At 40.6% G+C, this 26,743-nt stretch overlaps 1 protein-coding gene across 1 annotated transcript in view; it reads left to right on the top strand.

Annotated features, from left to right (window-relative positions):
* BCL2 (BCL2 apoptosis regulator) overlaps nt 1-24,796 on the top strand; it is a 95,969-nt gene extending 71,173 nt beyond the window's left edge. The window contains exon 2 of the mRNA XM_005526468.3: nt 20,092-24,796. Coding sequence (XP_005526525.1) covers nt 20,092-20,226 — 135 coding nt within the window. The 3' untranslated portion in view covers nt 20,227-24,796. The remainder of the gene's footprint in view (nt 1-20,091) is intronic.
* Nucleotides 24,797-26,743: the final 1,947 nt, after the last annotated feature.

The following is a 26,743-nucleotide window of genomic DNA, read 5'->3' as shown; positions in this document are numbered from 1 at the left end:
CTTTTATGTTTCTGTAAGACGAGATACAGTTTTGGCAATACATAGTAAAATAATGGAACTGAATTACAGACTGTAGGGAGTAATTTTTCTCACATAGAGGTCAGCATATATGGTAATACTTTGGATTAAGGATAAAATTACTACAGGACTGTAATAACTAACCTTGTTAATCTCTTCTCATTTTCTTAAGAGTATCTCAAAAAGAAATATTACAGCAATCACAGCTTAATATTGGAATCCTTCTCTGCTTTAATCAGAGTCTTTTATATACTGTGATTTTGTGTGTTTTTTCATCCTAATATTACTAACAATTTTATTCATCATGTCTGTTGTTGGTTAGTTTACTACTTTCACAAATTATTTTAGGGCCTAATATTTATACCTTTTTTGAAAAACTGATACAAAAATTATTCTTCTTAGAGGAGCTGCTCTTCACTTAGGTACCTATGAACAAAAGCAAAACCAGGCCCTTGGACTTCTCTTCCCTGTGCCTTTGGGTACCATACCAGGTTCATACCACCAATGCTGAGACAGCCTTCTCTGCAAATAAAGGGCAAAGAAAGGCAATAATGTTTTGTTCTCTGCATCATTAGTAAAGGGGAAGGAGGAGAAGAACTTAGCAGAACAACTGCATCTTTTGTTTTTAAGTTCTTCGGAACAATTCTGCCAGGCAGCGCGTTTTCCCTCTGTTTCATTTGTCTTTGTTATTTTCCTATCTAATTAAAATTCTGCAGTGCCGTCATGAAATTGTTGTCCGTTTGAGGTCACAAACAGCTTCTGTCCTAATGAAATATGAATTGCATTAGTTAATTGAATTGTGCACTTATTGTGTGTTGTGAATGGACTGAGCACACTTATATTCTTAACATATACTGAGTGTTTTATCAGTTTAGGCAGTGCGTGGACATAGAAAATGCTGCTATCATTCTTTGCATCACAATAGGGAGATTTAATTGGCAGTAGACGGGACTAAGAAGTGTTTGTGAAGGACAAGAACTCTAAGATCTCACACAGGCATCTGCTATCTGGGATGAGATCGGCTCTTCAGTGGTCTGGGGTCAGGGCACAGTCCCAAGCGGAAAATTCGAATAAACCCTTATTATGCACGGTGTCTCTGTGATGTCTGTCAAGTTAGGAAGAACCAAGGGAGAGGAATGAAACATCTGTGGCCTTCTGCAGCAGGAGGCTTTCTGGGTTAAATGAACCTCGTAATTGAAACCCTCAGTGCACAGTCCAGACCGTTCTCTTCCAGGGTCTGCCCGGTCTCCTTGCAGATACTACCCTCACAGCCCTGGTAACACAACAAGCTGAGCTCTGGGGTCCTTTTCACAGCTGGGAGGTTCTTTGAACGGTGGGAAGGTTCACTTTAGAATGTCAAGGACCTGATCAAAGTCAAATGAAAACATGGGAACTCTTTCTGTTGACCTCAGGGCTGTGGATGAAGCAGGTGCTTACAGGAAGTGCAGGCTCTGGCACTGAGCTTTTACAAAGTGTAAGATGGATGTTTTGCATCAATAACCACTCAGTGGTGGACTCTACTAATGAACCAGACTATTTTAGAGGATAGTCATTAGCTGGGAAAACAGTAACAGAATACTACATTTGATTTCCTTGCATGGGTCTTGATTTTCCACTTAGATCTTCAGACTGTTCAGCGTCATACATACACACACATTCATTTTTATATATATATACATATGTATAATATGTATATGTATATACATATACGTATATGTATATCTCCAGTGTTTAGGCATTAGATTTAGATTAGATTTAGAGATTTAGATTAGATTACAGAGAAAATGATCTTTGGATTCTGCATAATATTTCTGTAAAGTAGTAAATGTGAGTATTGTACCTTCCAGATATTCTTGAACTTGACAGGCATAGAGAGATATCTTTTGTTCTGTCAAATAGTGCCTCCCTTAGCTCAAAATGGTACTTCATTCAACAGTAGGCTGAAAGAAAAGATAAGCAGTGTTCAGGTTGAAGAGTTGTTGAGAAATTTCTTCTTCTTCTGCTTGTCATTTTCCACTCAAAAACTGATGAGATATGCAAATGGAAGTTTATTTTACTGTAGCAAACTAATGCAGGACTATAAAACCACTTAAGATAAACACAGCTAAAAACTGACTTGCCACAATGAACAATTCCCAAAGGGAAATGCCATAACCCTTTTTACAAGAGAAACAGAGGGAAGAGTGTCCGTGCTTGGTCTCAGCAGGCATGGACACCCACTTTGTGGGGACTTCCCAGCTCTGTGCGCATGCAGAGGCACTTGTCATTTCCCACTGTGGGTGATCCTCCACAGCTGCTGTAGCACTCACCTTCCAGGAACACTTCTCCATGGGCCCCAGGGAAGCACTTTGTTACCACCACCCACAGATGATGCACTGAGATACAAAGACTAAATGAGGGATTCTGGTTCAGCTAGGTAGGCAAGGACTTTCCCTGTATGCTTAATAGACGGGAAGAGAGGTTTCATCGGAGGGCAGTGTGGGGATAGCCACATTAGGTGCCTGCTTCTCTGAATCACCTGGAAGAGTTTCTTTCTCAATCATTGTAATTACTGAACCTAAGGGGACCTGCCTCTGGGTGTAGTTGATGCATTACAGAAGTGCTTCAAGCAGATGAGTTTCCTGCACTCCCCAAATGTCCCGAGACACTCATACCTGCTTAAACGTCTGACTGAGGAGTTTGCCACCTACTGCCCTTATCACTTGGTTCTTTCCTCTCTCTCTCTCTCTCTCTCTGAATGTTTTGCATTGGCCACGGTACTGAGAGCTGTAGCTGAGCAACTGATGAATGTCCCTGCCCGCATGAAAGGGTTCAGGAGGTGGTTAAGAAAGGGTGGGTGTCTGTAATGGTTTGGTGAAGTAAGTCCTGACAGATTCACAGGCAGTGGGCAAATGACTGAGAGCGAAAGTGGTGGGATGGGGCGTGAAGGGTGATTGGCAGTGGTTGCTTAGTGGTCTGAAAAGGGGTGAGTGAAAGTACTTGGGGCAGGGGGGAGGGGAGTTTGGGAAGCACGGCTGATGGTGAGAAAGACACTGCTGCGTTACCCCGTGGCACACTCCAGGTGTACAAGCTGTATTCTCTTCTGCGAAGCAGTTTTAAAAGACTTGATGTCATTAAATATGCTCACGTACTTCTGTCTAAATTATATAATGTAGTGCTGCATAATTAAGCAGGGGAGGAAATGAAAGAAATTCAAGGAAGGCTGAAAAATAAAAATAAACTAAGGAGTCCTCTAGGGAGTGTAGAGAAGAAGCAAAGACTGATAAAGTCCTGCAGACTGATGAGATTTTGCTGTCTTCTGTAGCACCACCACGTGAAGGGAGACAATCTGTGTCCCTGCTCCTATGGGTGGCCTTCCATGGGGATATCTGTGCTCAGCCTGGCCCTCTGCCCCTGGCTCCAGCCACTGGATCCAGTTGCCCATCTACAGTGTGGTGAATCCTTTCCTGCCCCAGCACCATCAGCCATTCTTCTGTGGCCTCTTCCAGCATTCACTCCAGCTTCAAACAGAGCAGGAATGCAGGGGTGGTCCTCAGAGCAGCCGGGAAGAGCGTCCTCCCCTGCTGTGATTAATCCAGTTAAAAACCCATAACTGACCTGTCACAGTGTCTGTGGCTGGACAAAGGAGTGAAGGCGGCCATACGGTAAACAGTAGCATTTTATACCCTGGCACATTGTTAAATTCCATATTGTTACCAGGGTTTTTTTTTAGTTTTATATTCAATTAAATAAGGAACAGAGCTATCTTTTTCTTTTTTTTTTTTAAATACAGCCTCTTCCTTTTATGTTGCCGTCATTATATGTTGGATTATTATTTCTTCCATTTGGATAAAGCACATAAACAAAACCTAATTTTTGTTCTGTTTACTTTTTAGTTTTCATTCAATAGTTTATGAAAATGTTCCTTTTAAGATTAAAGAACTTGCCCATTCTAAAAATCTGGTTTGAACTTCTTTTCTCAACCTTCCATTATGCCTTGCATTTAACTTAGAGTATTTTTTTTAATATTAAATAATCCCATTAGTTTTGCAGATAAAAAGACATACTGGGATTTTTTTCTTAAGTTAAAGGTACTATGTTGCTTGTACGGAATTTTTTCAAATTTCTATACAATTCTTAATTTAGGAATACATGGACTTTGTCTCAAGGTCTTTTTGTATGTATCTTTTTAGATGAACAGGAAAAAATTAGAAGGAAGTCTTTATAAAGACTGAAGGACACAAGAACCCCCTGCTCAGCTAATTAAATAATTATTTAAATATTAAATAATAAATTAAAATTGCCCATCTTTATTGGAATCGTGATCAATCTAGCACAAACTGTGTCTGTGCCTGTGCTGGACACCACCTGCTTCAAATGAAGGCGAAGAAATGCCCCAAGAGGTGGATTTAGGATAATGTCATTTCCCACCCTTCCCCCTGTCTTGTAAAGTCCTTTTGAAATTCTCATACTAATCCCAAAAATCAGAGATTTATTTAATCCTTCAAACAAAAGCCTTTCATTATAATGATTATAATAATAACAACTATTATTACTATTATTGTTATTGCCACCATTATTATTTTGGACTGTTAACAGCTTTTGTTTATTGTAGAAATATTTGCTTATTCTTTGAAGCTCACTAAACTCTAGTCTCAGCATTCTGTAGCAATTATCTAATTTAAGTACTTTATATAATAAGATGGTCTAATTGAGGATGGCATGCAAAAGTATGCTGTCTTACCAGCTTTGAATTTCCTGTCCTTCCTTATGTTATTGAAATCCCTCTATTTCTTGCACGATGAGGAGTGCTGAATCTCCATCTGCACGTTCTCTCTCCCTGTCCCTCATTGACTCCTTGTTCAGTCAGATGGCTACATTCCCAAATGGATTGTTCCAGTGCTCTCCCTACTGAAAGGTTTTCTGTGTTCTTATGGTCTTACTGCTCTACTCTGATCCCTGTCAAATAAAGAGTGCAGAGAATTCAAATGCCATTTTCAGAAAAGATTTCTTAAATCCCAGCATCTTTAATTAAATTATTATCAGTGCAATGCATAATATTAACATTTTAGAAATGGGATCAGGAATTTAACTGATTTCCTCTGTCCCCATCCAAACTGTAGCTTTGTAGTGTATTTCTTGGCCCAAGACTTCCAATACTTGGCACCTGCCTAACTTCAGACCACCAAGGCAGGAGGTCTCCACTGCAAAGCTCAGTCTACTCGGGTGTCTATTCATGTGCTTAGTAACTTGAAAGCATGTTTTCTGAAGATTTAGGTGAGAGGGATACATTACAACGACAATGAGAAGGAACTCTCATGGGCTATATAGTACTGATACTTGTTTGCCCAGCCAAAAGTCAAACATTTTATTAACACAAGCAAGTAGATAAAAAGACAGTTACTCTTATTTTGATTATGGAACTGGTTAAAATATCTTACCTTAAGGACCCTTGATCCGACACAGTTTCTGCTTCTTTACTTTCAAATGTTCTGAAGTCCCGCAAATGGCTGTGACAAATTGAGGAAGCTCAGAAGCTGAAAAGTCATCTGGGAGGGGAAGGGTGGCTCTCAGGCACAAGCTGGCCAAGGCTTTGCTTTAGGAAGCCAGTTTCCCAATGGCTGCAGAGTGCAGGGTCAGATTATCCCTCTCTGACAATGCGACTCTTTGCAACTAAAGCTGGTTATTGCCACCAGTCAGAATGAGACTGGTGAAGCAAACACCTCCAGTTGTCCCCAGGAACATGGTCATGATGAACACGAGCTCAGCAAGCTTCTTAATTTCAGCCAAAACAGTAGATACCATGAGGCAATGGATGAGCTTTTCTTACCAGTAAGTAAGAGAAATTGTCTGGGAAATAACATCATTTGGTTAGACAGAAAACTCTGGTCCAAGACAGGGCAAATGGCTTTGACTCAGCTGTTCCCAGTTTCATATGGAAGTCTGATGAAGCGGTGAGATTTGTGCCAGTTCCCAGTGTGGCCAGAACAGACTGTGTAAGAAGGTGTTTTAATTCGTTAGAGAGAGTGTACAGTAACAGAGTGAAGGAAAGCCTAGGGTATGGAGAGGACCAGAACAGAAGTAGATACTGCAAATAAGCCAGAAGTTATGAGTGTCTGGGGAACATATTAGTCAGATATGTCTATTAAAGACATCTGTATATATGGCAGCATCTTGTGAATTCAGAGAACACGATGCCAATTACAACCATCGGAGAGTCGTAATTTTGGTAAATGTAGGAAAGGGAATTCAGGAAAACTGGGAAGATATCAGAAAAAGGAGTTGAGTAGAGTAACTATTTAGACAAATGTAACAAGCTTAAAAGCAAAAGAACAATCAGAGTATTTTGCCATGGAGGATGATTTTAATAGCAATGGGTGGTAGGGAAATGTAGTGGAACAACATAATTATCTACCTACAAACTGTTCAAGAAAGAAAGACTGGGCCACAGAGGCAGAGGAAATACTCCCGTATAGAAGGATAACGTGAACATTATTTAGCTGAACTGTAAGTGGGAAGGGCTGTGCAACTGAATCTCTGAAGACAAATAAATAAATGCTAAAGTAGAAATTCCAAAGCATTTTTACAACTTTTGAAAAGTAAAGACATTAGCAGGTCTTTGTTGCTAATATCCAGCTTAAGAAAAGGAAACAGAATGAGCATTGTTGAACTCAAAAGAATTGTTAACAGATTTGTGGTAATGGGGACTTGGGCTACTCCCCCAAGCCTAGTCAAATAGATCAGGAGGCACACAAATTAGAAGAGCCATTTTCTTAACACTTCATGCAACACTGTCTTAGGAAAGTGAGAGGCAGAAGAAAGAAGCTCCTCTTAACTTTGGTATTAATCACAAACCGATTGTAGCTAACTCACTGAGTACCAATGCTTAAGTGTACCAGACACCTAATTTGGGATGGCAGTTCAGGGATCTAACTCTCACCTCTTTGAGGTGATGCTCTTTTTGTTTTCTTTAACCTCTGTGACATAAGTATGTGTTTTAACATGTAAAAATTCAACAAAGAGCGGCTTCATCTTCCTCCTCCAAAATCTACCCTTAAAAATTGGCCGGAGCTGAAGTAATAAACACAGCTTTACGAGCTGCTCCTCCTCCCAGGAGTGTGAAAGTCTTCAGAGAACTTCTCATAGGGCTCAGCTGCTACCAGCTCCTTGATAAACCATACAGGTGTGCCATGCCTTCCACACAGGAGGTTTTTGCGTGCAGGTCTCCAGCTGTACAGTACCCAGGTATCCCTGCTTTCTGAGCATGGTTTTGTGTTGGCTTCACTGCAAACCTGACACAGCTGGTGTTGGACTAAGCCTTGTTTTAAACATTCCTACCTGACTCCTGCTTGCTTCTAGAGGAGCACCACCTCGACTTGGGTTTATTTGAGACACAAACTGGGTCTTAAGCTATCGTCAAGTACTAGCCAGGGCTAGTCTTGCTGCAGGCTACCGCTGTGTCACAGCACAACCTTGAAGAGTGCCTTTGGCACAATGCCTGTGGTGACTTGGCAATTACAACCACCTAGGCTATGCTCAGCGTTGTGGCAGCCAGCTGCAGTTAAAACCTGCTGAGACCACGGCACAAGCATGATTAGCTGGCACAATGACAATCATGTATTTGTCTCCACTAACTTTCGCTCCGTAGACAGGAATAAGCAATATACCATCAAGGAAAGGCATGTCCTTGTGTATGGACAGATGCTTTGTGAAAACTCTGCAAGGCAGCACTAAATGCCTGAAAGTGAACAGTAAAAAGAGAAGTAATGAAGGAAGGTAGGTTAAACAGTCGTAGGAAGAAGGAATCGCACAAGAAATGGCAGAAGAAACACACACCAGAAGGAAAGCAACTACATGAACAAAGCATGTAAAAAGTCTCCAATGTGTGAAAGGAGTGCAAATTCAGAGGTACAATTTTGGAGTGAACACAGATGGTAAAATCAGACTGAAACCAACATACACAGGTCGGCATGAGAAGAGACTCACTGACCCTTTCATGGTTCTTACATGTGTAGAAGGGCTATTTGGATGGGACAGAAAACATTGGGCAAAAAGGATGCAAAGCAGCAGTGTGTTTTTTTCCAATCAAAAACCATCTATAACCTGTGCTTGAAAATGTCTTTTTTCTTCAAGCACATTAACAGTTTAATCCATGATAGTATCACTGGTGACACTGAGAACACTGGCCTTTAATGAATCAATAGATTTGTTTCATCTTTAACTAATTTGAACCTTTAATCTTCTTGCTTGTTTGAATTCTTCTTCCTTCAGGTCAAAGTATTAAATAGGCTCAAGAAGTAAATAAGGAAATAAATACCAGAAACCCCATGGGGAACTTTGAAATTAAAGTTTTCTAGTAGTCAAATCAACTTAATGCTGTGATTACCAGCTCATTTCAGCTTCTTTCCCTCACTCCCCTCCCCCCAGCTCTATGGCTAAAGCTGTGGGAGTAAATGGCCTAAAAATGGAAGGTGCTTTGATTTTCTTTAAGTTTCTTGATGCTTGTGTGGCTCTAGATGGAGGTTGAGGGTCTTTGTATTTTAACTGCTCTCACTATGGACATACAGGAACTTTTACAACACAGATATGTAAAATAGCCCAAAACATTGCTCTGCAAATTTGTCCAATGTTTCATGCCTGGTTTGAACTCTACTGTGCGCCCGTGTTGCTGATGCATCTGACTTTTTTTATGGATGTAAGTTATTCTGGCACGAACCCTTCTGTAGACAAAATCTTGCTGATATAACTGTCTCCCACCAGCACAACGTATTTCAGTTAATGAGTCAGAATACACTTTGATATCAGGGTAAATGGTTCCTCCTGGGGGGAGGATTACTTCTTTACTGTTCAAAGTGTAGATAAGTTCTGAACTTTTCCTTTACTTGTTCTTAAATCAATCAAACCCATATCTATTGTTTCTCATGCAGAAACAATATACCTTTTTTTCATCACCTTTTTGACTGCTGGTCCCTGTTTGTGTTCTTGCTTCCATTGTATGGTCATCAGGAAAGGGTATATCTAAAATCTGCTTGAAAGCAGAAGTTCTTTTTTCAAGTGATGGTAACCACAGGATTAAACACCTTCAATCTTAAAAGAAAAAGAAACAAAACTGACTCAAAAGGTTGAAGCTAACAAATGGTTTGTAGCTAGCTGAGACACTTGTATTTAATATTGAGGGAGCAATGACTTTCTGGTCTCCAGTGGAGCGTCTCCTAACCAGACAGACAGGCACACAACGAAATGAAGTCTTAATGCTGAGAACTTCTTGAGAATACTACAATAACATTCTGACAGGCTGGGTTCCCTTGGCTCATGCACTCACTGCAATTTGAATGTCTCTTTCAGTTTAGCATGATGCTTGGCAAATTTCCCAACCTTACATTATCTGGGAAAGGAAGACAGGAGAGGCTGGTACGTTCAGCAAATCTTTGAAGAAGCTTTTCTGCAGTTTGCTCGTAGCAAAAGTGTTTTGTTTAAAAGAGTGTAGAAGTGTCAGGACTGCAGCTTAGCTAGCTTGAAAAGGGTTTATCTGACTTGCATCCAGGCACCAAGATGCTCAGATACCACAGCAATGTGTGTGGTATAAGAACCTAGATAGAAGATGATTAGATAGCAAAGCAGACAGAATTTTGCATGTGATTTCCTGGGTTTGTCTAAACTCATAGCAGCAACAGTTAATTATAGAAGGTTCTGAAGGCAGCTCCTGGGGGGGTTTATGGCACTTATACATCGGATTCCAGCCATAAAGTGCCAGCTGAGAGTTTCCACAGTGACAGGAAGCCCCTGTTGATGCAAAGCTGTTGGAAAGCATCTTTGGGCCTTCCCACATTGGGATAGGAACAGAAGATATTGATGATGGAAAATCTAGAGGGAGAATAAGCCTTTTGGCAGCAATGGCAGAACTCCAAGGAAAAGAGCATCAAGACGTGCGTGGGACATCACCCAAAGAGGGACAGAAGGTGGAGGTGGTTGCACACAGGAGTTACTTGTGGTCATCCTCTAGATGATGTACCTACTTCCAGATCTAGTGCCTTTCCTTCCACCACACATGAATTCCTCATCCCTTGTAATCACTTCCTCTGGCTCTTAAGCAAGGGCAGCTCTTTAATTGCAGATTAATGTGTTAATGAAATTCTTGAGGCTACGTTGAAGTGACTAGGCAAGAGAGACTAGGCTTTCAGCAGCAGCTGCTGGCACAGGACTCACAGCTCACGTTGCTCTACAGGGAAGGCAATGCCATAAGCAGGAGCAGGATCCATCATTTTTTCTCCGGTAGTGCTTCAGGGCACATCTACATGGCAGAGTGGAGCCCTGCACAGGGATTCTGGAGCTACCTCTGAGCAGTGGTTGTGTGTAGTTTCACAGCAGGAATATTCAGTTTGCCTGGCGTACTATTCTAATATACCCACAGAGGTGGCTTGATGAGTGCAAGGTGAGGTCTGTCTTCCTCTTTGCAGAACTGTGCTCTGCTTTGTGCTCCCACCTGCACAGAAGAAGAAGTATTAAAAAAATGAATTATGATATTTATGAAGGACTTAATATCAATTTTGATCTGTGGTTTCTGATCTTTGGGATCTTATTTATTTTAAAAATTGGAGGAGTTTCTTTGTTTCCTTGGCTGACAGTCCTGATTTTGTTTTATATTCTTTCCTTTGAGTATCTGAAATTTTGCATGAAATTTCTACTGACTTGGAAACACCAACACATGAAGTAATTACCAGTCTTTCCTGCCTAAGTTAACAGCATTCCTTGTGCTCTTAGTTCAAGGTCACAATGATAGAATTTAATCCTTCATAAATTTTCATCCGACCTGCTGTCCACAAAAATTGTCGATTAAAAGATCAAATTTCCATTGGCATTCTCCCTTTCAAAGGATGTCAACAGGAAATATAAATGTGCAGCCCTTTGTGAATGATCTGCAAGGACATGCAGGCTTATGAAAAAAAAAAGCAGCAGTTAGCTAAATCCTTTAGTTTCTGTTTTGAGTGACTGGCCATAGGAATGCAGGCTAAGCTGTATTTCAGCTGTTCCCAAGGATGTGTAACTTGTTGATAGCGGTTGGTACATCAGGCTCCAGTGACAGCTACGTGACCACTCTGATGATCACTGTCCTGTAGCAGAACCAGCCCCTGCCTCCCCTCAAGAACACCAGGCATGAAAGAAAACAAAGAGGGGTCTGTTTATTCAGAGGACTGGCACTCGTACCTCCTGCTTTTTACTGAGAAAAGAGAGATCCTAGGTCATTTCAGCTCTCACTCTATTCTCCCAGCAACCATTAGGTTGTAAGGAACTGCATGACTTGCTCCAGCAATTGATGTGAATTTCTGATACCTGGGAGAGCTGAGAGTTTGGCCATTCAGGGCCTGTGGGGAATCTGATTGATAGGAGCAAAACTCAACACCCAGAACACCAGCTTACTTCATTGGAGGCTACCCATTACCAACAAAAAGAAAGAAAAGCCCGCCACAGTCTTAAAGTTTCAGTATTATGTTTTAAAAATCTTACCAATGTCCAAGGTATGTGTCTTTCACAGTAAAAATTACTTGGAGTGTGCTGTGAATGCACAGACACAGATCAGTGCTGAACATCTGGTTAAAATAAATTACAGCCTTATTTTGCAAATAAAAATTCCTAGGGTCTACATGACAAAGTCTGGCCAGCACAACTATCTCATGGGGAAAAAATCACATCCCTAGCCTACAAAGATAACTATTTTGGCATGATTCCCTTCCCCACTATGTAGACTTAGGTAGACTTAGACCAGAGAGGAGTCCTTTTGCCAGTATAACTCATTGGGAAGTACTTCAACCATGTTGGCAGACTACTGCAGCTGGTATAAGCCATGTTTCCATCAAGGAATGTGGCCAGAACAGTGACACCAGCAAAGCCCCTGAAGTGCTTAAAGAACAGCACTTTTTCTCCTGCTACCAATGTCTAGTATTTTTCAGTTTTAGAGCTTTCTGCTAAAAGGAAGCACACAGAATTTGTGCCGTTCTTTATATCATCAAGACATTATTTCTTGTTACATAAGAATTAAAGTACACATATGGATAGGAGGTGTGTTGCTTTCCAACATCCTGGTGGTACTTCCTTTGAATGGGAGAAGATCCCAGTTCTCCTGCAGGATGCCTGTTATATGTTTTGGTGTTGGTTTTGGAGGTCGACAGGCAGAGATGGTTTGCCTTTTATAAGGTCTTCATATTTTGGTTTTACTGGGTGTCATTTAAATAAATCCAATGGTCATAGTTAATGAATTACAACTGTGCATGCAAATGAATTTGAGCTGTTTTGAATAACAAAACAAAGTCTTTTACTCTGTGACTTGTATTCCTGCACTCTTACTGGTCCTTTTTTTTCATGCCCCTGTTAGCTCTTACCTGATAACATTTACCAAAGGACTTTCTGGATGAACCCAAAAATTGAAGATTTAGCAGTCCACCTTAACCTATGGGCTCTCGTCCATAAGGCAAGGCAACACATAAAGCTATCTTGGCTTAAAAGTTTAGCTTTTTTGACAGCAGTTTTCACCTGTCCCACTTAGTTCATCTTGTCCAAATTTCTATTTGCCTCAGTCTACATAGACTCATAGCTCCTTCCTTTCCCTGCTCCTTCACCCTCCATTTCACTGCAGGTCTCAGGTTTTTGTGCAAGGGTTGAACAGGACAGAAAGGCAAAAAGTGGGGTGGGAGGTGCCACCCATTTAAAAACAATCTATTCTGAGCAGATGTAGACCTGGAACTTCCCCTTATTTTAATTTCCCATTATCACTTAGCTGTGAATTGATGAGGACATGGATCAAGACACCAAGAGGCCCCATCCTCATGTGTACCACATTGGAGAGGAGAATTTTCAGTGTTCCAACAGACTGCCAGGACCTGTCTGCCTCCCACAGCTCCTGGTGGGAGGGCTGACTTAGGAAATGGCAAAAGACAGAAATGACAAAAAAAAAATGCTGCCTCTTCTCTGCCTCAAATAAGGCTTTTCCAGGTGAGCAGAAATGGTCTGAGCCACTAATTAGGTCTAGGCTGCCAAAGAAAACACAAGGGCAAATTCATATTTTCCAGGTGGCCGGTGGTAGAAATGTAGCTGTCCATTGAAGTCTACAGCATGGCCTTTTTTAGCACTTACTCATTAAACTGCAGATTTATCATGAGGTTTCTTTAGCGTAATGTTAGCTGTGTGTCTCACTGGCACTGTAAATCTGTTGCTTGTCACAAGATTTAGAAAAAAAGCAAGTGCCTGCATCAAGTCATGTGAGGATTGGGTGGCACTTCTGCATGGCCTCTTGATGCTGGAGCACCATGGTGTCCCACGGAGCACCATGGAACAGCCAGGCCACCACTCCAGCTCTGTGCTACTCTTGCACAATGCTGAGCACGAGTTTGTCAGGCCGAAGGGGTTTGATCAGAGCTGAGTGTTGAAACAACAAACATGAGATGGACCATATCCCTGAGGGATGTTAAAACAAGCAGCAGAAAAATGCATGACTGGTCCCTCGTGGTGCAGCTGATGGGACAACCTGCTCAGACCAGCTGGATTTCACCCATCTGGTTCACACATGCACTCAGCCTTTTCTGGCCAAGGCCACCCTGAGCCAGGTGCCCCCCCAGGCTGACAGCTTTACCACCTTGCTATCCTCTCTCTGCCTCTGCTCATACCTGTGCCTTGAGTCTGGCATCGCTGGATGCACTTGTTAAATGAAAGCTTCTGTGGTCTGAAGGACAAATGCTGTGCCACAGCACTCTGAGCACTTCTACAGGCAGCTACTTTCATTTCCCATTTCCCAGGCGGTTACACGATTTAACTCTTCTGCAACAGCCCAAGAGAAACCCAGGCAGCTGGAGCAGGCAAGGAATATAATGGGGGATGTGTTCACATTTCCCTCTACTGTCAGTGCAGCACCCACTGTAGACAAATCTTCAGAGCTGTGCTTTTAAATTAGCTGGGCTATTTGCAGTATAAGGGCACTCATATTGAAAGCCAGTCACAAGCAAGACAGAGAATTTAAGATTTAGAGAAAAACAGGCCTGCGTTGACATTCAAGCCCATTTTGTCATTCTTTTCTTTAAAGCCATTCTGAAGATTTGACAGGGATCTTAATGCATCCAGCCTCTTTTCCGAGAATGCAGGTATAAGAGCGCTGTTACAGGGTGAGATGAGTCTCCCCAGCAGCTCTGTGACACTTGCTCTCTCCTTCAAAGTGGATTCACAAATCCACAAATGGGTGTCACTTAATTTACTGTTGCATGTGAAGGTAAAGTCTTTAGAATAGGTTTGATAATTTGGGGAAGAATATGGCCCAGTAATGACTTAGTTTTAGTGCAACTGAGATTCATGTGTAGGGATACATTTGTTTTCTAGGTGGAATTAGTTTGTAGTACTCTGGTTAAGTAAGATACCTTCAGAAAATTAAATAAACCAGAAAATTATTTGAGTAGGACTATCAACCAACAAAAGATCTGAAAATTGTGAAGAATCAAATAGAGTACCTTTGATTGTGTTGTTTGAACACAGTATTTTGTCCAGAAGGCCTTCTCGCCTTCTTTTTATCATAATTTCTCATAATTGCTAATAGTGCTCCTTCAGAAGTGGTACCCATAAAATACAACCAGCTAGCTGCAGCAGTGACATTACAGCTGCTATCCTGGTGCCAGAAATACCTCATTTTATAGTGTGGGCCTTTCCAGGAATAAGAGAACAAGGCAGCCTCCATTAGGTCTGGGCTTTTGCATATTGCAGAACCACGTCTAAATGAATTAAATAGAGACGCCAAGACTAAATTACTGAAACAGTCCTCATGCTGACTTGGTTTGACAAGAATGTTGCCTAGTCTGAACACTGAATGGATTTCCATCCAAGCTGAGTGATCAACACCTTACAAATCCTGTGTTTAAAGATGTGGCTTGACTATTCCTCAAAGCGAGGATTTACCCTTCATCTCGCAGTGGTCTTGAGAAAACCTGCCTGCCAGCAGGTCACTCTTCAGGAGCACAGACAGGAGGACTAGTCATCACCATTACTACTCACATTTATATATTTCTAAGCATATGCATCACTTTTTATGAGCAAGCCTAACCACAGTCAGTCCTTGCTCCTTCGATGTCTCCATTTGAGTGACATGTTTAGTCAGTCATGCAGATAGTATTTCCACTAATGCCAGTTCACACAGCTTTACAGTGAGATCCCCAAAATCACAGGCACACTGATGCAGGAATTTATAGAAATAGATAGTAAGGACAATGAACAAAGAAGTTAGGCAAGACTACTGTGATGAAAAGCAGTTTTGTTCAAAGTCAGGAACCTCAGACAACACTGGAGAAACAAAATTAAAAAGTTTATGCAGCAGGCATCTAACACATCAGCTGCAGACCTAAAACTTTTTCAGGCCTTACAGAAATAGAGAATTCAAAACAGAATCTTTGAATCATAGCAGGTTGGACAAGACCTCTAACATCATCAAGCCCAACCATTAACCATTAACTGCCATGTTCACCACAGAACCATGCCTCCAAAATAGACCCAATTTCTACCATGAGCAAAGGTGAAGGGGGAAAGAAAAAAAACCCAGATGGGAACTGGTTCAGAGGTTCGCATGCCAAAGCCATTCTCTAGGCAGGTTCTTTTTCCATGATCAGCAGGGCTTGTGTGGTGACACCGTCTTTTCCTTCCCATTATAATTTGTTAATGTGCACCTGGCAGGACTACCAGCATGTCGGCACTCCCAGGTGTAAAAAGATATCCGCCTCTCTAAAGATACGGACCTTGTGAAACGCCACACCTTGGCACAGCACAGCCAAGGGCTCAGCTGCCCTTATTTGCATGTACTTACGACTTAGGCTTGCATAAAAGACTCATAAACTCTTTGGGAAGAGAACAGCTACGCATTTGTCTACTTTCTGTGTTCCAAGAACTTTTCTTGTTAGCTGCAAGATGACATTTTAACGAGGTTTCACTGCATAGAAAACATGGGACGATTTAACCAGCTCTATCCACCCCCTCCGTCTCTCCCTCCCCAAACTCCTTCTGAAATGAGTTACCATGTGGGAACAAAAGCTTTTATGAGAATTTATGTCATTCGTGTGGAGGCTGGAGTGAGGGAAAAGTCATTCAGCTGCCAAACCTTGGCATCAGAGTGTATGCCATTCCCTCTCCTGCCCCATACTGGGTGGCAAAGCGGCCTTGTTCAGACCTGTGCGAGTTTCTTCAAAAGCCAGGGGCTAGTGTGTGCTTTTTGTTTGTTTGTTTTGGAGTCACACAGAGGGCAGCGTAAAACAGCGGCGAGGCAATTCCCGTACAGTAAAATGGAAGTCTCTCTGGCTCTTCATTCAATTCAATGTGGCTCAAAAGGATATCCTGCCAACCCAATGATAACGAGGGAAATAAAGTCACTTCCTCACCAGCTGTTTGATTCAGGTAGAAAAAGGAAGCGTTTACTTCCTCATGTTTGCTCTCTCCACTGCCCCCTCGGTCAGAAATGATAGGCAGAAATTGCCTTGTCCCTCCACATTTTTGGTAAGGAGCCATCAGATCCATAATGCTTCTCTGGGCTCAGCCTGTGGTCAGTACGTCCTTCTCTGTGACTGAGGAGCTGTGCCTCTCGGGCTGGGGTGCGAGCTGAGCTGCAAAAGGACCGAGGCTGAACAAACTTGGCTCATTCCACAAGCAAAGAATGCCCGTGTAATTAAAGATGACATTTGTTTCTTGGATCAGAGCTACCGAATTTGGGCCAGCGGAAGACCGGGATAGTGTGATCTCTTTGTTTTGAGACTGCCCTGGCTCAGTGCACTACTACGCCTCCTAATCCTCCCAGAGTCACAAACTCCACTTCTGTCTTGGGCTCCCTGCAAATCCCTGGAACTCTGGCCAGGAACATGCTCTATATGAGCATATATAGTCCAGTGGGCAGGAAGGCAGTAAGGGGTGCCCTTGGGGCAATCCTCATGGGTTCCAGTCAAAGCAGGCAAGGTGAAGCAGGCATCTCAGGGGCTTTGGTGCCTAAGAGGAACTCAGGCAGAGCATCTTTGCCTTCTCCACCACCACCTTTCTTGCTTCACAGAAATGGTCAACATGAAGTTGCACAGTAATCCAGCAACAGACTGATTTGACTTAATAAAAGCTTCTTAAGAAATGGCTTTTTAAAAACTTACAGAGCTGAATGAAGAGTTCTTTTCCATATAATTTTTAACAGCCCCGATATAATTTTACATCCAGGATATAACTTCCCATTAAATTTTGAAGGTCTTAAAAGCAAGGTCTGCAACGATTTTCTTTCCAATTGTGTAAGACTTCCAGAAAGGTTGACCAAGCCAGAACTTGCCTCGGTCTATTTGCCAAGGGGACCCTTGCTTTCATTATAAAGAGTCCTTTTCAAAGGACCTCAAGTGTTTCAAACAATTTTCCTAATCTTATTTATTTTAGCTGGGATTCTCTTATTTTAAACAGAGCAGTCTAGGTGACAAAAATCCAGTGACAAATACATGGGTTTACAGAAGACAAAACCTTATGAAACAGTTAAGATTCTGTTTAGGGTTCTCTTTGTGCTAAAATAGTTTTCAGCAACGGGTCGTACTTCCCTCCTCCCACCCCCCTTGTTTTAGTACATAAAATGGACATGTGTTTATTTAAAACAGGTTTGAAACTTAAACAAATAGTGACAGGCTGTTCAAACAAGCTTCGGAAATAGGCCTAATCAGGATGTTTGAGAAGGGGAGGGGGAACGATCATAAAGAGCTACTTGTAATATATAGTGCAGACACCATTAGGTTGGGTTCATGTTATTGTTGTAATAATCTTAGACAAAAAAGTACTGCATGCTGCACATTTTTTGTTAACATTCCTCTTCTGAGCCATAGGTTATGCCATATTTTTGTCTTGTATCCAAGTTTTACTGTTCTACTGTGTCCATCTCTGTACCCAATACCAGAAGCTCTATGGAATCATTGGAAGTGGTCTCACAGAAAAACTGGGAGGAATGTTCCTGAACTGGGATAGAAGGGAGGCACAAAATGTGCTCATTTTGATACTGATACTGTGTATGCATCAACTGTCATGAATATACAGAAGTGAGACCTTCCCCACAGAAAGAAACCATGAAAACCATAACATTTAAATGTTTTCACATGACTTGCGTTTCCATGAGGGTTTTTTCTTTTCATTTCCTCTCTTTTCCACCCATAATAATATCACCAAGTGTTGAACTTTACCCTTGTTGTATTTTTATAAGGCCCAGTCTTGAACTCCCTATACAGACAAGGCTCCCGTGGAAGTCAGTGAGTCTGTACTGGCGACAACAGGATTTAGCCCAGTCTGTAACATTTTAGGATATTGTGTTACTTCATAGCCTTAAGGAGAAATAAAAGCAGCTTTCCAAAGAGCTGCACAGCAAACTGAGTGTGCTTTTTCAGCTCTGCAACGGCACAGCAGAATATTAAGGCCAGAATTTACAAATGTCTATGTCAAAAAAACAGGCAACCGATTTCTCTCTGAAATGAAGAGCTTGCATTAAAACATTCCATCCTCCCCACAAAAGGTTAAGCTGATTTCACTTAAGAATATACCTTTGGAAACACAAGTTGGAAAATGATTGCCTAGAGGAACAAGCATTGAGAAATAGCAAGAAGCAGACGTGTTTTCACGTCACTCGCTTGGCCAGAGCCCGTGGCTGTTCTTTTACCAAGTCTTACCTAGTTACATCCACTCTGACCTACTACATGCACCAATATTACTTAATGCAATAACACATTTTGGAAGCAAATATCTATTATTTATTTGAATCTCACTCAGCATCTAGTGAATAGAAGTCAAAATATTAAAAAACCTTACACGCCCTCTCGTGGTAAAACCACAAACGCGCCTCTTCTGACAATAACTAGAGATGCCTGATGAGGGAAGCTAATTTAACTACAGAAGTTGATTATCATTAACTCAGTTGGAAGGTTTGCCTCAGTAATGGACATCTTTCTCTCCTCAATTCCTGCTGTAAACCATAATATATGTAAGACAGGTTACCTCCTAGCATAGTAACATTGCTAAACAGCTAAAGGCACTATAACTTTAATAGAGAATGTTAACTTCTACCAAAAATGGGAAGTCTAGGGTAATAAAAGTAGTGACAGAAATCATCACATTAGATAGCTGTTTCATGGGCTTATTTCTATAGCTTGGGAGCAGACCTTAGTTGACTGCACAGTAAAAAAGTTGCCATAAACGATGCTATCAGTTTTGTCACATTTTTAAAGTCATTCGGCTTGGCTATTTACTGCTTTTTGCCATGCAGTGTGATTTATCTGTCTCTCAGGAATGCTCTGAAGCGTCATGCTCATTAGGAATTGCCTGAAAGAAAGGCATTACGTGCAGAGTATCATCAATACAATCGTTTGCCCGGTCAAATCCCACTGTATTTATGAGTCACAAAAACTTGATCTTTGCTACTTAAACAGCCTTTCCATCTAGTGCCTACGTGCACGACCAGATTTTCCTGGAGCACTGGAGCACGGCTTCACCCTTCTGGGTGACAGCTGTGAAAGATTATCACAGGTGTAACACAACCCTAACACCTTCAGTTCATATGGAAGAAACATCTGTGGCTACTACACAAAGTCTTCTGAGCCCATCCCAAGAGAAGTAAACAAATACTGCCTTATTTTCAATAAAGCTGACCTGCAGTACAGATGCTCCTTATCCAGTGGAAATGAAAGATTTGGAGAATGAAGGTTCATCTACTTCCTTTGTGTATGTTTGTATAGACAACGTTTAGGACCCAAAAGAGTGGTAACTCGTATTTTAAAATGCTGCTTCTGTCTTTTCTGTTAGACTGGGCACATCTAAAGCAGAAGTCACAACCATGAGTAATTTCAGCAATATTTATAAAGAAATAAGCAGGAGAACTTTCTTTTAAGCACAAAAAACAGAGCTTCCAAATCACTATTTTAATAGGTTTGTGTGGTCTTCTTGTGCCATTGGGATTGTTGGTCTTCTTGTGGTCTTCTTCACCTGAGGGTGAAGAAGTCGCCTCCCTTTCCCCATTCCCCTTGTCTCCCAAAAAAGCAGTAACTGCAATTCTGATACTCCTTTTCTCATTATTTCCCTTTCTAGGATGCCTTTGTGGAGTTGTATGGCAACAATATGAGGCCTTTGTTCGATTTCTCCTGGATCTCTCTGAAGACTATCCTGAGTCTGGTTCTGGTGGGAGCTTGCATCACTCTTGGCGCTTATCTCGGACATAAGTAGAGTCACCCAGCTTATTGTGGATTACACAAGTCTTTCAAAACAACAAAATAATATTTTTTTTTCTGTAGCACAATGATATTTTATGAGCAAAGCAACTTCCCAGCGAAAGATTAAATCAGCTATTACTGCCAAAGGAAATATCATTTATTTTTACATTGCCGGAAAATTATTTATTAAAAGATATTTACATTTTAACCTGCTATTTTCAGAACCTCAGCAAGTTGTATCTGTCATCACATCATGTTGTTATTCTTAACTTTAATGAGCCCCAGAGTATTTTAGGTTCTTTTTTTTTTTTTAATTAATGCCGCTGGCTGGATTATTTTATCTCTGAAGAGCGAATATACTGACAAAGACCTACCTGCTTACATTTACAAGGGCAGTTACTTGAGCTGCTAAAAACTGCCAAATTGTGTTGAATTTCCTAGCTTTTTCCAGGAGGGATCTGAAAGACAAGGTCAGCATGAACAAAGTTCTCACCCTGTCCTGCTGGCAAGAACTGACATAGTAAACAATTCAACATGGTACATATGTGGAGTCAAGACAGAAACTTCTTGAAGGACACTCGGCTATCCCTACAGGAGAACAGTTGGAAATATGATTGCCTATGCCTTTTAAACATGCGTTTTCAAGTTACCAGCTGTGCCATCACATCATAACCACAATACCCACACAATACACGTCAACTTTTTTTTTTAATAGAAGTGTGAAGTTAAATCTTTGGGGCTCGCAGGAAATTGCTGTTCCAATGATTTTCTCAGCAGAAAAATGTTTTTTGTGGCTACTGACACAGAAACATCAGGAGACCTTAAGTGCCTGCTTCAACAGAGCAGAGCTGGAGTCTGAAGACCTGACCTGTGTCCCACTTTAGTGGGCTCATATCTGCAACTAATCCTGCTTGCTTACAGAGTTCCTCCAGGGGTTTGAAACCAATTAGATGTGGTCTCTAAATCCCTGAAAGTTGAAAAAGATCTTAATTTTATTTGGCAAAAAGCAGACCTCAGCTAAGTTACAGATTAGCTCTGACTATCCTTGTTTATCAAACTGGACACCAAAATCAAGTTCATTTTCATAACAGGAAAGGAAAGTGAGATTTATCATCCTGCCCCTTGCCCTCAAAATATTTTCATGCTAATAATCTCCTAAGACTGTCTGCAGAAGAAAAGTTGGTGACGAAACTCGAAATCCTCTCTCTGGACAGAGACTCTTTGGCACCTCTCTTGTGCAGGTGCCTACTGTCATCTCAAGTGAAAATAGGGTGAAGGAAAAGGGGGAGTGGGAGGTGTGAAGTCATCTGCTCCTGTTACAAAATGCAACACAAGTAAAATTAATGCAGAGTACATAATACAGTTTTATAAACAGACCTGTGTTCAAAGCAGGGCTTTCCATGAGCTCGATGGGGGCCAGGAGTCCCCTGGAAACCGAAGACTCTGAAGCGTCGAGTCCCAGGGGCTGCTCTGAGTCATGGAAATGTCCAGCTTCAAATGTTTGAAATCCTGCACTTCTATTTTTTCTATGAAACTTTTGAAATCTGGGATTTGTGGGTAAATGGACATCCAGATATAAAAGGAAATTTGCAAAGCTCTGAATAAAAAGTACCATACAATACAAAAATGCTCAAAGGGTGAAAAACACGCAGCGAATAAACTGTAGCTCCAACCTCAAGATTTCAGCTGAATAACTTTGTGGCATTATATGCAAAATATCTCCAGTAACTCGGGAATGTAATATGTTCAATGTTAAGGCTGTAGTTGATGTTGTGTCTTCAAAGCTGCTTTTATGTTTGGTTGGTTTTTTTTAAGAGTTGTACATCTCAGCATTTTTACTGCTATTTAGTCGTGGCACCTACACTTTGTATGAGCAAAGATGGAGCAAGCTTACATTTCAGATTTGAAATTACTTAATTTTATAGAGATGTAGAAAGGAACTATTTCTAAGAACACAAAAATGTGAACTATGCTTGATTAAAGGAAATGGAAGAATCCCATGGTCAAACATATAGTACCTGCAGTGCTTTCAGAGTGTTTCTGTAAGAAGTGGACATGGTCATGAAGGGTTTTTGTGAAAAATATTTCAAATCAGAGGAGCTGAGGAGTATTGTGGATTGAGTGTGGGCTTTGTTTTTTATCTCAGCTTACAAATTGAATTTGTTTGCAGCCAATTGCACAACTGGAATTGGCTGCTATTGAGCTTATGTTTCATTTCACAATCTAGTCTTCGTTTCGATTTGTGCCCATATGCCCATTAAAGTTTATGAACTATTAGACCTCAAATTGTTTCAACATTGTTTGTTTTATTAAAGGTTTACATTGTCAAAAGTAGTAAAAAGTATCAATTCCAGTGCTGCTATAATACCAAGATAATTTGAATGGGGTTTTGGTTTTTAATACCTTCCAATGGCTAAAGTTTTTTAAAGCTGCTTTAGAAATAATATGAAGACGACACATGATACACAATTAAATGAATACTGAGGATTTTGTGTTCTGTTGTGTCTACTCACTGGACTTCCCAGTGTATTTGTTAGTGCCAGGCAAAGAGAAGAGTCTTGATGACTGTTGATGATTTTATTTTATTAAAGAGCTAATGGAGTTTTCCCATCCTGACTGCAGAATAGTACAGTATTGTGGCTGCATTAGGTATGATAGTTGATAATACATTTATTAAGAAAACATTTTAGAAACGTTGAATGTATATAAAAGCTTGAACTTCTTAAATAAAATCCTCTCTTCTCCTGCATTTCTTTTGCAATAATTCCTGTCTTTCCTATTCTTCATTACACTTCCATGTAACATTTTTTTCTCCACAAAATGCCTTACAGACTTCCATTCTCAAAGACTATGCTTCAATGAAAATCCATCCTGTGTATGCACCGACATCTGACTACTCCCACCATATCCAAATTGTAAAAGAAGAAAAAGAATTAAAAAGAGGGACATTTCTGAAGTGTTTAGGTGTAGAGAATCAGAAGTCAAAAAGGAAGGAAGAGGTCAAGAAGTGGAGGGAAATAGAGAGATCACTGAAACATCTCCCTGGTTAAAGATGAGTGTTACCTGGAATTTGTTCATCTTTCATCCTTTCCATTGAAAAAGGATGATACAAGGGCAGAGAAAAAGCTTGCAGAGACCCACAATTATTTTTCACTATAGAACTTTGTTAATGTTGAAGGCAGTCTTTTTAAAAACAGCAAATGCATAGGCATCGAAGAGAAGTACTAGATTTTGCTATATTCACCTTAGGTGTCTTTAATACTTCTCTCAGTTTTTTAAGAAAATAATGAAGGAAATTATTTTCTTTCTGAAAAAAAAATCTGTAGGATCACCTGAGATCTGTCATAAATCAGTAACTTAGGAACAGATGAAAAAAATGTGCAAAAGTATTCTGAAATTAGAGGTGATACAGAGGACATTTCTTAATGGAACAAGCACTGGATCTACCAAAGGACTAATGGGGCTGTCAAGGAGACAGAGAATATACAGATGAGAAAGGGAGCTGGAAGATACGGAGAATGACATTGGTATGTAAGAAAACCTTCAGTTTCACATATTGCAGGAGTTCATCCAAGGTGGTCTGAAAATAACTGTTGACTAAAAGCAGCTACAAGTGTGTGCACTACGTGGCTACAATTAGTAAAAATTTGCAATTTCAAAATTACATGTAAATTATTATAAAATTATCTAGTCTGTAAAAGTTCATCAGTTTGCTGTTATGATTGGGGATTATATAGCCTGAGTAGTTTTGCACTAAGAAAGAACAATTATGAAAAAAGAAGTCTGAAACCAGATGTGCAAAGGCAACACGAAGGTGATGCAGTTCAAAGAACACGGTCCCAGTCCCCCAGTCCTCGCAGTCCCCACAGCTGAGGCAGCGAGAGTCTGGACTGCATGCTTTGACCCTGAAGCATGACACTGCTTAGCTGTGCACCTGCAACCCACAAACCTATTGATTAAAAGTATCGTGAAGTAGTATGTTAAAAGCCTTTCTTCTTTTTCCTCTCTCCATCTCTGAAGAAACTAGCAAAATGATTCATTTCTATTGTGAGTTTATGGCTCAGTACCATATGAAAAGTTATACATATTTTAATTTATGGGCATGAAAATTCTTTTTCATTGCAAAAGCCCAGCTTTATTTTTCATTCCTATCTCTCTTTCCAACAAGGCTAAATACAAGGAAGACAAAAGAGCTAATTTAATCTGTACTTGGTTTAAATCACACTTCTATACTAAGTTAATGCAGCTTCATCACACAATGAAATTATCTTCAAAAAGTAATACAGCATTAAGAGTTCCACACAAAAACTATATATTTTTATAATTTAAATAGTTTTTTTTTTCTTTTTCTTCTGAATATTTGAATTTTAATTATCACCAGCATAAATGTACATAAGCAGATATTGTTTATCCAGTACCTTTGGATGATGTATGTATGGTAATGTAGTTTGTCAGTTTATCATCATTTAATATGATTATGTTGTTCTTTGTCTTTAAAATGTTATAAGAACATGCTGCCATTAAACTTTCCATGTCTGTCTAGTTTATATTGTGAAAAAATAATAAAAGCACACTGTGAGATACTTGTTTTGTATTTGCATTGTTTAGGATTTGTTGATGAAAAGCTACTCAAACATTCTGAGTGTAATCCCACAAATGACACATAATGTTTCCTTCCTGATAGTTCTGTTCACCTGTTCTGCTCAGCAGTGGCCAGTACTCACCAGCCTTGTTTGTGAAGATGCAGTGACCCAGGGTTGAGTAGCTGCTGCTGTTGTGAAATACAGCCCCCAGGTGTAGCCTGCACTTTGAGACCCAAGGACATTGTCACCCCTTCTGCTCTCTCGTTCATTTGATGCCTTGCAGAAAGTGCTGCAAGGCTCTTCTATTATTTGCTAAAACTGGTTTTCATTCTTGCAAACAGGAGCTGGAAATGCACATGAGCAACATTCAACAGGAGCAAAAGAAATATTTTTGTTACTGCTGAAGGCTTCCTATGGTTATGACTGGTTTCCAAAAAGTGTTCTGATATTTTGCTTCTTACAGGCTCATGTTAACTGGCCCTTGATTCACAAGGGTTGCTTCTTACCTTCTGTGGCTTTAACTCGGGTAGAACATAGCTAAATGTGTTCAGGTAATGAGGCAATTCTTAACTGCTTTAAGAATTTATCCAGCTTCTTGAGGGGGTTTTGCAGTGAAATGTGTGCACTGTGCTGCCATGGATGCACTTTTATGAGTGTCTCAAGTTCATAGTTTAATGTTTTTCAAGCACAATTCAGGCACATGTACAAAACATCTATCCCTCTGTCTGTGTCCATGAAGACAGAGAAGGTAAAGGAAGTCAGCCTGAAACAGAAAGAAGAAGCAACAGAATGCAATGCATGGATTCAGTCCTCCGGCCTCTGGGATTTAACTGTACAGCAGAGAGCAAGGTTATTAAACCTTTGCAAGGTAGAAGGTAAACCACATTGTAATATGGCAGGTACTGCCATTTCTTTCTGCCATTATTTTCTGAAAAAAAGAAGACAAGGACTTGAAGGAGAGCAGTCCCAGAACTGCATTTTTTCTAGCTAAAACCTAACAAAGGAAGATGTGAGTTCAGCAAAACCAGGTAAATTAGTTCAGGGATTCTTCTCTTTCTGCCCAGTCAGATAACTCCAGTTTTTCTTAAAAGCTAACAGATCAGCACCTGGGATTAAGTGCTTACCTTACCGCTGGGACCGAGCACAGTGAGCAGATGGGGAGAACAGAAGAGGTCTGGATAAAGACAAAAATAACATTAGACCTGATAACTAAGGTGGGTTTTGGCTGTCTGAAAATTAGGTAGGAGCACCCTAAAGAAAAGAAGTTTTACGGAGCCAAAACCAGAAAGCTTCCTTCTCAAAACATTCCCAAGTGGTTTCAAGCACTGTAGGTCTCCACTGAAGCTGCACGAGCAGCAGCATCCAGTTTTTCCTCTGCAGTAGCAGGCTCTCCATCCCATAGTACCTTTAGCTCCTGCTTTTATCCTCCCCAGTTGTTTAATGGGAGTCTACAAGTGGTAGAAAGTGAAATTTATTCCACTATGAATGGTTGGGTACCAGCTGCATGGCATTTAAGTTTTATGTAACAACTGACCCTAGGAGGAGCTAGCCTTCTGCTTGGAACTAACTTTTGGTATCCAGAACTGCCTCTGAGGAGTTACTCTGGCCAAAAGACAATGGAGTCAAGATTTGTGCATTACGAGAAACTGATTTGCACAGATGGACAACAACAAAGCAGCTCTTGAAGCATCCCATCATAGGCTATAGTTCACTGCTCCCCACTACAATTGAGCACAAGTACTGTAAATGTTCAGAATGGATCACTAAAATCTCATGGGGATAAATACATGTCAGTTAAAAACATGTGTATCTAATTTTTATTTTTTTTTTTAAGACTTCTAAAGGTCTCCTTGCTATCCTGCAGTATACTGAAGAGTGTTTCTGGATTAGTTCACCTTGAAGATGCCTCTTCTTCTCCAGTGGGAGTACCTATTCTGGTACTGACTT

Source organism: Pseudopodoces humilis, chromosome 1 (genome assembly GCF_049639895.1).
Source record: "Pseudopodoces humilis isolate 2021_Gansu_Grassland_sample_001 chromosome 1, ASM4963989v1, whole genome shotgun sequence".
Classification (NCBI taxonomy): Eukaryota; Metazoa; Chordata; class Aves; order Passeriformes; family Paridae; genus Pseudopodoces; species Pseudopodoces humilis.
This window is presented reverse-complemented; position numbering and strand designations above follow the sequence as displayed.